The 14,268-nt window shown below is 37.9% G+C and overlaps 1 protein-coding gene across 3 annotated transcripts in view; it reads right to left on the reverse strand.

Annotated features, from left to right (window-relative positions):
- Positions 1–14,268, reverse strand: part of cicb (capicua transcriptional repressor b) — an 88,416-nt gene that overhangs the window by 23,679 nt on the left and 50,469 nt on the right. The window contains exon 1 of one of the 3 annotated variants that reach the window (XM_062992739.1): positions 686–1,456. The exons of the other annotated variants lie outside the window; for them this stretch is intronic. Coding sequence (XP_062848809.1) covers positions 686–737 — 52 coding nt within the window. The 5' untranslated portion in view covers positions 738–1,456. Of the gene's footprint in view, positions 1–685; positions 1,457–14,268 lie in introns of those variants that run through there. 3 annotated transcript variants of the gene reach the window in all.

Below are 14,268 nucleotides of genomic sequence, written 5' to 3' on the forward strand. Positions count from 1 at the left end.
ACTAGTCCCTTTTTTATTTAACTTAGAATTAATTGTGTTTGTCTGTAAATGTCTGTGTTTAATTAGCTTTAAACCCTGTGTCTAGTTTAGTAACTGCCGTAAAATATTGGACTGTCTGCTCAGTAAACAATTTTATGCTGCAGTTTTAAAAGGAATAAGCCTTACAAGAACTGTTATTAGCTGAAAAACTTAATTGTCTAAGAGTCAAACATTACATTATATCAGCGAAAACACCAAGTTACCATTCATAAGGGAAATTCAAAGGGACATGCCTTGTTTCTATACTCTGTGTTTGAGCAATTGGCAATCATATACATCACTGAAACATTTCATATATAATGAAACCAACTGACTGTTTAGTTTCTAATCATATAAAGTCAAATTAGTCTGTATTGTCAGTTTTAAAAACAAGTCCAATCTTAATTCAAATAAAAAGGCCAGCAGGACAGCTGTAAACATTCTAATACACATACTGTGAAAACGAAAGGTGCCTTAATGCACCAAAAAAAACAAGCAACACCAAATATCTCCTACATTTACAAGTTCACAACTGGACAGTAAAATGGTCTATACTACAATGATCTCTGTATTTAGCTGGACCTAATGGCCGCGTATATGTTAAATATCAACACATTGAGGACAAAAAACACAGAATAAATGTGTATTAAACATAACCATGACTGACCAAACATGCTCAATCCTTGACGGAGATATTGCGGGCTTTCCGAAGAAAACATGGTTGATGTTCTTGATCCTCTTGGCTTTATAAAATCTTCATTAACATGTAATAAAGGTCCGTCACATTGAAAAGTGTTTAAAAGTCCATTTGGTTTAGAAACGAAAAGAACTCGTTGCTAGTAAGAAGGAAGCAGCATCTTTGTGGTGTTTGTCCTTGGCAGGTGATGATCAGTGCATGGATGAAAACAAGCGGCCATAATCGATTAACCCAGCAACGATCCGAGAGGTTTTGTAACCCTGGTCCCTTTTTACACGGTGATTTGTATTCTTTGGGTTGCTTATATTAATATAATAATATAATAATAAAATACTGGCTCAGACGGGTAGATCGGAGCGCATCTAACCGAGCGACTGACAAACCGCAAGAAACTCGGATTGTTTGGTAAATGTACAATAACCCCAAAGTTAATTAAATCTTACAATTCATGAGCTTTTGAGGTGACTGGATGGTACCTGGTCGCGGTAACGACTTTACATGTGGAAGATCTGCTGTTTGGTCCGAATACTCCCCAACGCCTCGATTCTCCTCCTGTTTGTTTACATTCGTACAGCCGCAGCTGTGAAAGGGTTAACTGGGCCTGGCGGTCAGGCTTGTACTCTGCGACCTAGTTAAGCTAACCAGAAAACTGCGTCGAAACCTGCACTTAAACTCAAAATTAACCTCCTCATGAAGTTTATTTACACACTTTTAATAATATTAGTCGCTTATGCGTTTTAACACGTTGAAATAGCTGACAAGCCGGTAATCTTTAAGCGCTATGGTAGCTTAGCATGTTAACATATCTTCAAGCTAAGTACGGTTTACTCTAACAGCACGCTTTAACGATGTATATAAAATTATTTTATATCAAATGTATTAAAGTAAAGAAAACAAATAACAAGAAACAAGTGTTTCTCAACATCTAGTCGAGTAATGTTTGTATTAGCAGCGTTTTTCTATTCACTTCCAGCTACACTTGAAATAAGTATGCTGCTAATACACAACACGCATTACGCAGCAAACTGTATAAAACATTAAACTTAGACTTAATGGTACCTGGCACCTTATTTTTTTTTCTAAATAAATAAAACCTGAAACATAGAAAGGCATGTATTCAGGTTATTACTCTGAAAAAAATATTTAGTCAATCTTTAACAGTTTGGGTAAAAAGTAATCAATTCCATGCATTACTAATTTCCCCTAAAGTCCTGTTAAGGATTTTCTGTTTAGTACAGACCTGTAATAAATGTTAGGTTAAAATCTTTTAAAACTAATCACTGGTCAAAAAAGGTTGTATTTAGTTTATGTAGCTCATGAAATTATGCAAACGGTAAACATAACATTTTCTTTATATGTTACATAACACTCTATTATAGTTCTGGTATTAAACTATAATAATATTTAATAGAAATTAATTAAAGTTACAAAATATTTTCTTTTACTTTGGCTGTCAAATCTTAACCATTCACATAAACATCTACATATAATTATGGCTATTTGTGGTTAAAAGCTTGGTGGAAGTTAGCAGTAGCTAAGTGCAATATGATTTTGTTAAAAATATTATTAAGCACAAAAAGGTTTTAAATCTCTTAAATAAAACAATGCCCAAGTGACAAAAAAACTCTTTCTGTTTGAAGATATAGTTAACAAAGTAAAAAGACTATTGACCCTATACTGTTATGTCTTAGCTGATCTCTGGGATGCACTATAACAACATTCAATGGGAATCCATCAAAATGAATGGATTAATGAAATGCTTGGATATTAATCAAATGGCAATTTGTGAAAAAATATTGTGGAAATGTTTCAGCAGTTGCTAAAGAGCCAGGCTGGCATATTGGTAGGTCGATAAAATTAGATCTGTAATGAAGAAATTAATAGAAATTAAAATAAGAGAAAATAAATTTGCAAAACAGCTGAGATTTTTTAAATGGATTGTTGTCACAAAAAGTGAAAAAAATTAAAATTCAGTTAAACTGATGGATAATAATAATAATAATAATAGTCATATGGCTGACAATTTACAAGGACATTACATAGTTTGTATTTTACTGCCTATTTCTGGTGTAATAATACTCAATAAAAACAATCAAAACACCTGCTCTGCTGTTCTGTTTTAAAATTAATATTATACACCATATATATGGCTATTTATGATTATAAATTGGGGAGTTTCCTCAGTTGCTATGTAGATTAAGGCGCACAAAATCTAAACTGTTGAATCAACAATACCGAGATTAAATTAAAACATTTATGAACAGAAGAGAAAACATGTAAATATGTTTTTATATTTAAACTGTCAATGATTTAAGGCCACGTGTTTTAGTATTTATCTATGACAAATATCAATACAGTATTGACTAATGTTTAATAGGGAGAGCTGCTCTTTTTGGCTGAAAGCAGGTTTCTAAAGCAGGAATAATTAAAACTAATGTATTTCTAAAATCTGTGAAAATTTTGGACAAGTTTCCTCATTAGCAGTGGGGAACGCCCCTGTGCAGCTACCTGCAACCAGGCAGTCCAAGCTCACCCGCATCCCACCCCAAAATAAGCTCCTACACCTTTAACTCATGCATCAAGCGTGTATGCAACGCAAACGGATAGCTCTATATCCTAAAATGTGGAGTCCTTCTTCTACAATGCAACCTAAGTCTGATTCACTTAAAAGTGTGAGTCATTTAATGTTTCGACACTGCTTCACAAGATATATCCAGTCATGTGATGACTATTGTAACAGAACCCACGCACATTATAAAGCTTAACGCAGCACAGATGCTACATTGTACACCCCGAGGATCAAAACAAGCAGCCCATGTTGTGTCACACCTCCACTGCTAATCACGACTGAGCCGAATGCCGAGACGAAAGTGAAACAGCGTCGTTTAAGAAGCCGATTCTGGTTTAAATGGCACCTTACTCACTCACACACTTCAACAGATCCAGCACACCAGAAACACCAGAGTTCGCCTACAATCCCGCCACCATCAACATTAAACTCGTATCAAAACCTCCCGCATCAGCACCTCGATCCGGATCGTCCTAATCCCTCCAGAGAAAAGGCCCAGAGAGCGAACTGCACCGATCTGAGATGCTCCGGCGCGATGCTCAGTATTAATGACGGATGTGAAGCGGATCGTGAGTCCGTGTGCAGTCAGTCGGTTTGTGCAGTACTGATAAAGCCGCGCCGTTCCTCTCCGCTCCTACTGATCTGTTCTAACAGCTGATCTGATCAACACATCATCCATTTAAGCCACTTAATCTTTCAGTCTCTTTTCCTCGATTTTCTCCCCTCTTACCCCCTTGCTTTGCTACTAAGCCTTTCTTTCTTTCTTTCTTTCTTTCTTTCTTTCTTTCTCTTTTTCCCTCCCTCTTCCTCTTGATGTGTATAGTAGGCTGCCCCCTTTCGGCTATAACACCTTTATCTACAAAGCTTGTGTGTCAACCTCGCCCAGCCCGTGACCCGCCTTCTTTCCAACGCTGACTGTGATTGGTCCGTAACACTATGGCGCCTCGTGTGCTATTTGACCGCCAGTGCTTAGGAATGTCAGTCATATGCAAAACAGGCGGTGCTTCAGCTTAATAATAATAATATTAATAATTATTATAATTATGTATCAGTGCAAGATACATAGTATATGTATGTAATACATACATGTATACTACATACTGAACTAATACTATATACACTGTACTACATACTGCACTAGTACTGTACACACTGTATATAACATACTGCACTAGTACTGTACACACTGTATATAACCCACTAGTACTGTACACACTGTATAGTACATACTGCACTAGTACTGTACAGTGAATAGTACATACTGAACTAATACTGTATACACTGTACTACATACTGCACTAGTACTGTACACACTGTATATAACATACTGCACTCGAACTGTATACACTGTACATACTGCACTAGTACTGTACAGTGAATAGTACATACTGAACTAATACTATATACACTGTACTACATACTGCACTAGTACTGTACACACTGTATATAACATACTGCACTAGTACTGTACACACTGTATATAACATACTGCACTAGTACTGTATACACTGTATAGTACATACTGCACTAGTACTGTATACACTGTATAGTACATACTGCACTAGTACTGTACAGTGAATAGTACATACTAAACTAGTACTGTACACACTGTATAGTACATACTGCACTAGTACTGTACAGTGAATAGTACATACTGCACTCGTACTGTATACACTGTACATACTGCACTAGTACTGTACACACTGTATAGTACATACTGCACTAGTACTGTACAGTGAATAGTACATACTGAACCAATACTGTATACACTGTACTACATACTGCACTAGTACTGTACACACTGTATATAACACTGCACTCGTACTGTATACACTGTACATACTGCACTAGTACTGTACACGCTGTATAGTATATACTGCACTAGTACTGTACACACTGCATATAACATACTGCACTAGTACTGTACACACTGTATAGTATATACTGCACTAGTACTGTACAGTGAATAGTACATACTGCACTAGTACTGTACACACTGTATAGTATATACTGCACTAATACTGTATACACTGTACATACTGCACTAGTACTGTACACACTGTATATAACATACTGCACTAGTACTGTACACACTGTATAGTATATACTGCACTAGTACTGTACACACTGTATATAACATACTGCACTAGTACTGTACACACTGTATAGTACATACTGCACTAGTACTGTACAGTGAATAGTACATACTGCACTAGTACTGTACACACTGTATAGTACATACTGCACTAGTACTGTACAGTGAATAGTACATACTGAACTAATACTGTATACACTGTACTACATACTGCACTAGTACTGTACACACTGTATATAACATACTGCACTAGTACTGTACACACTGTATATAACATACTGCACTAGTACTGTATACACTGTATAGTACATACTGCACTAGTACTGTATACACTGTATAGTACATACTGCACTAGTACTGTACAGTTAATAGTACATACTAAACTAGTACTGTACACACTGTATAGTACATACTGCACTCGTACTGTATACACTGTACATACTGCACTAGTACTGTACACACTGTATAGTACATACTGCACTAGTACTGTACAGTGAATAGTACATACTGAACTAATACTGTATACACTGTACTACATACTGCACTAGTACTGTACACACTGTATATAACATACTGCACTCGAACTGTATACACTGTACATACTGCACTAGTACTGTACACACTGTATAGTATATACTGCACTAGTACTGTACACACTGCATATAACATACTGCACTAGTACTGTACACACTGTATAGTATATACTGCACTAGTACTGTACACACTGTATAGTATATACTGCACTAGTACTGTATACACTGTACATACTGCACTAGTACTGTACACACTGTATATAACATACTGCACTAGTACTGTACACACTGTATAGTATATACTGCACTAGTACTGTACACACTGTATATAACATACTGCACTAGTACTGTACACACTGTATAGTACATACTGCACTAGTACTGTACACACTGTATAGTACATACTGCACTAGTACTGTACAGTGAATAGTACATACTGAACTAATACTGTATACACTGTACTACATACTGCACTAGTACTGTACACACTGTATATAACATACTGCACTAGTACTGTACACACTGTATAGTATATACTGCACTAGTACTGTATACACTGTATAGTACATACTGCACTAGTACTTTACACACTGTATAGTACATACTGCACTAGTACTGTACAGTGAATAGTACATACTGAACTAATACTGTATACACTGTACTACATACTGCACTAGTACTGTACACATTGTATATAACATACTGCACTAGTACTGTACACACTGTATAGTACATACTGCACTAGTACTGTACAGTGAATAGTACATAATGCACTAGTACTGTACACACTGTATAGTATATACTGCACTAGTACTGTATACACTGTACATACTGCACTAGTACTGTACACACTGTATATAACATACTGCACTAGTACTGTACACACTGTATAGTATATACTGCACTAGTACTGTACACACTGTATATAACATACTGCACTAGTACTGTACACACTGTATAGTACATACTGCACTAGTACTGTACAGTGAATAGTACATACTGCACTAGTACTGTACACACTGTATAGTATATACTGCACTAGTACTGTACACACTGTATATAACATACTGCACTAGTACTGTACACACTGTATAGTACATACTGCACTAGTACTGTACAGTGAATAGTACATACTGCACTAGTACTGTACACACTGTATAGTACATACTGCACTAGTACTGTACAGTGAATAGTACATACTGAACTAATACTGTATACACTGTACTACATACTGCACTAGTACTGTACACACTGTATATAACATACTGCACTCGTACTGTATACACTGTACATGCTGCACTAGTACTGTACACACTGTATAGTACATACTGCACTAGTACTGTAGAAAATGTATATTACATACTGCACTAGTACTGTATACACTGTACATACTGCACTAGTACTGTACACACTGTATAGTACATACTGCGCTAGTACTGTATACACTGTATAGTACATACTGCACTAGAATTGTAAAAAATGTATATTACATACTGCACTAGTACTGTATACACTGTGTGCAGTTCTAGTGCAGTATATACTATACAGTGTATACAGTACTTGTGCAGTATGTACTATACAGTGTATACAGTACTAGTGCAGTATGTACTATACAGTACTAGTACAGTATGTACTATACAGTGTATACAGTACTAGTGCAGTATGTACTATACAGTAAATACAGTACTAGTGCAGTATGTAATACTAGTGTAATACTATTATGCTACACTAAATGGCCAAAAGTATGTCAACAGCCACACTCAATGCTAAGAGGTATATAAAAATCAATAAAATAAAATATATGCTTTCAGATGTGTTACCAGTTTCGGAAAAGACAAACTTTATACAATGTAAGCGTAAATGAACATTACATTACTAAGCAATAAAGTGGCTAATAAAGCACATTCTGTTCTGGTAAGTGACTGACTCACACAAATGTGTACATGAAATATAAAAAGTGGAAGTGCTTTACGGGAATCTGACTTTTACAAGTGTACTTACTTTCCTGCTCTGTGAGACCCACACCACACCACACCCTCTAGTTACCCACATATAATAAATCATGACATTATTGACAATCTAATCAGCTCCATATGCCACTTGAGCTTTTTTCTAGCACAACAGCAACCAATACCACTATCACAAGAACAGAAAAACTTTCATACAAATATTAGTTTTTGTTTTATACCATGTTTTAGTGTGTGGTCATACAGTTAAAAAGCTGCATAACAGTGACGGACAAATTATAAAATCTAAAGCTAGCTTACTGGTATCGTTGCCCGATAATATGTTTTGGTTGCACTGGACCACAATTAAGTAGGCTAAAAATGAAACAGAAATGTAGAGCACTCAGTAATCAAAACTATTTAGTAATCAAACAGTAAATGTAATAATGCCGATTTTGTGAAATGTGTCCCACCATAACTCACAAACTTTTCTCTGGGGTTTTTGTCAAGGTTCAGATGCAATTAGCTCAAGAGATGCCTTGTACTGAATATCACCTTCAAAAGAAGATTTGTAAAATTCAAAAATTCTCAGAACCGATAAGTGGATCCAACCTTACATTCCTCACATTGTATATAATGACATACATTTCCTATAAATTTTACCAATTATGGCCGCTCAGGTGGCGTAGCGGTAAAATACTCTAGCACACCAGAGCTGGGATTTTGAATACAACGTATAAAATCTCAGGTCTGCCATCCGGCTGGGCTGGGCGGCTACAAGAACAACGATTAGCTGTTGTTCACAGGGTGGGATGAGCCGGACCAGGGTTCCTCATAACTGGTGCAATTACAACCTCTGCTGGCTGATTGATGGCGTCTGCGCAGAGTTGGGGAATAATGCTGATCAGGGTGTGGCTCTCCATGCACAAGGCTGATCCGCATATGAACTCTCCTCGTGCAGGTGAAAAGATGCAGTCGGTACTGCACACGTGTCTGAGGGTGTGTGTGTTAGTCTCACTCTCCTCAGTCAGGAGTGAAGGTCAGCATCAGTAGAGCGGAAGCATAATGTAATCGGGTAATTGGATATGACTAGATTGGGAGGAAAATTGGGTAAAATTCATAAAATTAGAAAATTCGCAGAACCAATAAGTGGATCCAAGCTTACATTCCTCACATTATGTGTAATGACATACATTTCCTATAATTTTTTACCAGTTACAGGATAATATGCTGAACAGCTGAATTATAAGAGTTTAATGTGGTTATATGACTGATTGAGAAATAAAATAAATATGCCAGATGTTTTTGCAGAAACTTTCATTCATTTTTAAATCAATAAAATATGACCCAGTAAAATATGATAATTTATTACATAATTGTAGTTTTTTTAATGCATCCATGGGCTGTATTTAATCCAGCGTTCATGTTTTGTAGTTGTTAGGAGATATAGCTCTCGCAAGTCAGCACAAGCTCCAAGAAACAGCTTAGAGAGGCTTAGTGTGACTTAAAACACAAGGTTTATTTTTTGCAATGTTTATTAGATAATTACTAGAGTTTACTATTAAAAATAAATAACATAACCCAAATATAAATGACAAAATTTTATGCTGAGCCTTTGGCCATTGTAATCCATTATAAGAATTTGCGAGAAAAAAGCTTGAGGTTTTGGTTTTCTTTTTTCATGCAAGCGATTACAATGCATCCCAACATTCATCTCTGTTAATAGACACACCAACTACAGAACAATGAAAGCTCCACATTTTTCAACATACACTGATCAGCCATAACATTAAAACCACCTCCTTGTTTCTACACTACCATCTGTTTCTCTGCATGCTTTGTTAGCCCCCGTTCATGTTGTTCTTCAATGGTCAGGACTCTCCCAGGACCACTAGAGAGCAGGTATTATTTAGGTGGTGGGTCATTCTCAGCACTGCAGTGACACTGACATGGTGGAGGTGTGTTAGTGTGTGTTGTGCTGGTATGAGTGGATCAGACACAGCAGCGCTGATGGAGTTTTTAAACACCTCACTGTCACTGCTGGACTGAGAATAGTCCACCAACCAAAAAAATATCCAGCCAACAGCACCCCGTGGGCAGCGTCCTGTGACCAATGATTAAGGTCTAGAAGATGACCAACTCAAACAGCAGCAATAGATGAGTGATCGTCTCTGACTTTACATCTACAAAATGAACCAACTAGGTAGGAGTGTCTAATAGAGTGGACAGTGAGTGGACATGGTATTTAAAAACTCCAGCAGCGCTGCTGTGTCTGATCCACTCATACCAGCACAACACACACTAACACACCACCACCATGTCATTGTCACTGCAGTGCTGAGAATAATCCACCACCTAAATATTACCTGTTCTGTGGTGGTCCTGTGGGGGTCCTGACCATTGAAGAACAGAGTGAAAGCAAGTTAAAAAGTATTTAGAAAAACAGATAGACTACAGTCAGTAATTGTAGAACTACAAACTGCTTCTGTATTGTAAGTGGAGCTGATAAAATGGACCGTGAGTGTAGAAACAAGGAGGTGGTTTTAATGTTATGGCTGATCGGTGTATGTGTAAGGCACTTTTGAGAACGTTAGAGAAAGCACATTGCACTCGTTAAGGTGCCTGGACTTAAACCAGAGTGCATACTCAAGTATTTACCAGGCTCACTGCAGCCAAGTTAATAATGATGTCACAGGGTTCAAGTTACTGGACTAAAATGCTGATATCAGTATACACAGCGTCTCCAGTGCATGATAAAAACACGTTCACTTTGTGTGGGTGGGTTTGATTTAGGTATGAGCATGCTGAAAGACCAAGTTCTTTGTTGAGGCGAATGAGGCATTGGCTGGGTGCCCAGTATCACCCTGTGCCATTTCAAACAGTCACACAATGCAGAGCAAGCCTAGGTGCATTGCCAATAAAATGATTATTTGTCATCCAAATTAAAGTATGATATTTTTACAATACAACAATATAGATGATATGTAGGCTGAATATTACAAACATCTACAGAACTTTACTAATAAAACCAGAGATGAGAAAAAAAGACTGGAAAGGGGAAAAAAGTGCGTCAGGGGCGTAAAAATAGAACAAGAGTCATTCTATGGAGGGAAGAGGAACCAGGGAGGGGTGAAGGAAAACAAACTGTAAAAAAACTGAGATGTTGCTACAATGCTTTACCAGCTAGGCTGCACTTTATAAAATACAAATCATTCTATGTACAACTACACTATTATTGTGAGCCCAAACTTGTTCAGACTGTGACAGAAACACAGCACAAAACAAAAAACAATCTGTTTCAGCCCGAGGCAGGAATAGTCTCCTCTCAACCACTGAGCTCACTTGGAGAACTGAGCTTCAGCCAATCAGATCCAGTCTAAACCCTCTGGCTCAGACCATGAATGTAGTAAACAAGTTCTTAACCCCTTCAATGCTGGAAAAAGCTCAGCAAGGTCAACAAAAGGATTACATTCTAAATAAAATGTACAGTATAATACAAATATCATTGGCAGTATTTGCCTGAATTAGACCTGCTGTACTCTAATGTGCACAATAGCACAAATACTTCACTTTAAATAAAAATAAGATGATTTTAAGAAGTAGGGCAATGTTTGTGCCTTCAGAAGCAGTAATCTGGCGTTTAATGCTGTTGGTAAATTATTAAACCATTCTCTGGGAAGGAAATCTGCCAGGAAATCTTCACTGAGAGATAAAGAATATAATGAAATACTTCTCTGTCTGCACTTCAGAACGTTCCATAAAGCATCCATATTTAAATCTGGTGAACAGAGAGGTCATCAACGGTGCTTAACTTTACCCTGTTTTTCAAGAATCTTGTACATACACTGATCAGCCATAACATTAAAACCACCTCCTTGTTTGTACACTCACTGTCCATTTTATCAACTCCACTTACCATATAGAAGCACTTTGTAGTTCTACAATTACTGACTGTAGTCTATCTGTTTCTCTGCATGCATTGTTAGCCCCCTTTCATGTTGTTCTTCAATGGTCAGGACCCCCACAGGACCACTACAGAGCAGGTATTATTTGGGTGGTGGATCATTCTCAGCACTGCAGTGACACTGACATGGTGGTTGTGTGTTAGTGTGTGTTGTGCTGGTATGAGTGGATAAGACACAGCAGCGCTGCTGGAGTTTGTAAACACCTTAATGTCACTGCTGGAATGAGAATAGTCCACCAACCAAAAATATCCAGCCAACAGCGCCCCGTGGGCAGCGTCCTGTGACCACTGAAGGTCTAGAAGATGACCAAATCAAACAGTAGCAATAGATGAGCGATCGTCTCTGACTTTACATCTACAAGGTGGACCAACTAGGTAGGAGTGTCTAATAGAGTGGACAGTGAGTGGACATGGTATTTAAAAACTCCAGCAGTGCTGCTGTGTCTGATCCACTCATACCAGCACAACACACACTAACACACCACCACCATGTCAGTGTCACTGCAGTGCTGAGAATGACCCACCACCCAAATAATACCTGCTCTGTGGTGGTCCGGTGGAGGTCCTGACCACTGAAGAACAGGGTGAAAGCAGGCTAAAAAGGTATGGTATGTAGAGAAATAGATGGACTACAGTCAGTAATTGTAGAACTACAAAGTGCTTCTATATGGTAGGTGGAGCTGATAAAATGGACAGTGAGTGTAGAAACAAGGAGGTGGTTTTAATGTTATGGCTGATCAGTGTAATTTGATCAGTATCTAAAGTATACGTTTAGTTTGCACCATAGGGTGTACAGTCTTGTATAACTGTCTTATAATCGTTGGCCTTTATACAGCAGGCAAAGGAAATACTGGACCTAATGATTCCCACACAGTGGAAAATGGTCATGTTTGGCCATTTTTAAAAGCATTAAATGCTATGTACCAACTTTTTAATGCCATCAGGTAAACATTTTTATGGTTGAGCATGTAGCCAATGATGCACTGCTGCTTTCACATCATCATCACATGAAAATTTTCTTCCCCTTAAAGCTTCTTTGAGCGTCCAAAAAAGTGGAAATCAGATGGCGCTAAATCTGAACAATAAGCTCTCTCTCAGTCTCTCAGACATGACCAATTACTACTCCTTCCACCCTCCCAAGTGCGGAAACTTTTTAAAGATCCCTCGTATATTTGCAGACAGCCTTTTAATTGGTAAATCAAGCACTTATTTCGCTGCATTTATTCTTGAGAGTTGAGATCTCCTAAATGCCCCTAAATGCAGCTTTGATATGAAATAAGCTTTTAAAATATAATCAAACGCAACTTTCCCATTAACACTTCACATCAAACATGGGTTGAAGCCATCCTTCAGTTGTATTCACTTATAAGCTCAACCCATGAAGAAAATCAGCTGCATGTTGACTCATTATACCTGCATCGCTCAAAATCCAGTTTTTATCCCCACATGAAGTTTTGGGTCTTTGTGTACTGGCCTTTAATGGTCCTACCATAAATTCCAGTCACATTTACTCACAGATTAGCTTATTGTGTGCTGCCTTTTCAAGCTAATTTTATTTTTGTAACTGTTCTTTAATTTCTGTTTACTGTCAGTGAACCTTGATCATGCTTCCTCTTTGCTTTGTATTTGACATACACCGCCATCCTGTTTTTTAATCACAACATTGAATCGTCTTTCAGTTTCTGTGTAGCCGCATATCTTTGTTAGTTCCCTTATTTTTCTATAGCCTATAAAAAGTACTTTGGGAGGGGGAGGGCACTCAGGTGGCGCAGTGGTCTAAAGCACCAGCCCAATACCGCTGATGCTATCGACCTGGCTGGGCATCCAAATAGGAACAAGTAGCTGTGGCTGAGAGCGAGGTTGACGTGGTCTCTGCTGCTGTACAACCCCGCTGTCTGGTCACTGTGCTGGCACCAACGGTGGATGATTTGTGGAATGCATTGCGTGGCTCTCCGTGCACGATACGGTTCTCTGTGAGACGACTGCACCTTCATTCTTGTGGACATTTTTCATTTGATATTCGCAACACATAAAACGAGCAGGTATAAACAGCGAACGAGACTAATTCCTGTTTTACAAGTTTTCTTCCTTTCTTATTTGATCAATTTCTTCATAATTACACTTGAATCACATGTCCTGATTTGCTGTTGCCATGGCAACACTTTTGAAGGCGGTGATTAAATTACTGTGGTTGTTCAGACACCATCTACCTGGATTACTGGTAGAGAGAGAAGCTAGATCCTGATAATACCCTGGACATACACCCTGTACATGTCCATCTCCAAAACATCACACTGACCGGTTTACTCACTCACTCATTCACACAAAGGTGCAATTCAGAGCAGACAAGCTCATCTGTTGCTATGCGCAATTTGTCCCCCTTAACCTTTCATTCATTCATAAAAAGCGACCACCAGATATGATTTGGGTGATTATCCAGCAGTGA

This window comes from Trichomycterus rosablanca, chromosome 3, assembly GCF_030014385.1.
Source record: "Trichomycterus rosablanca isolate fTriRos1 chromosome 3, fTriRos1.hap1, whole genome shotgun sequence".
NCBI lineage: Eukaryota > Metazoa > Chordata > Actinopteri > Siluriformes > Trichomycteridae > Trichomycterus > Trichomycterus rosablanca.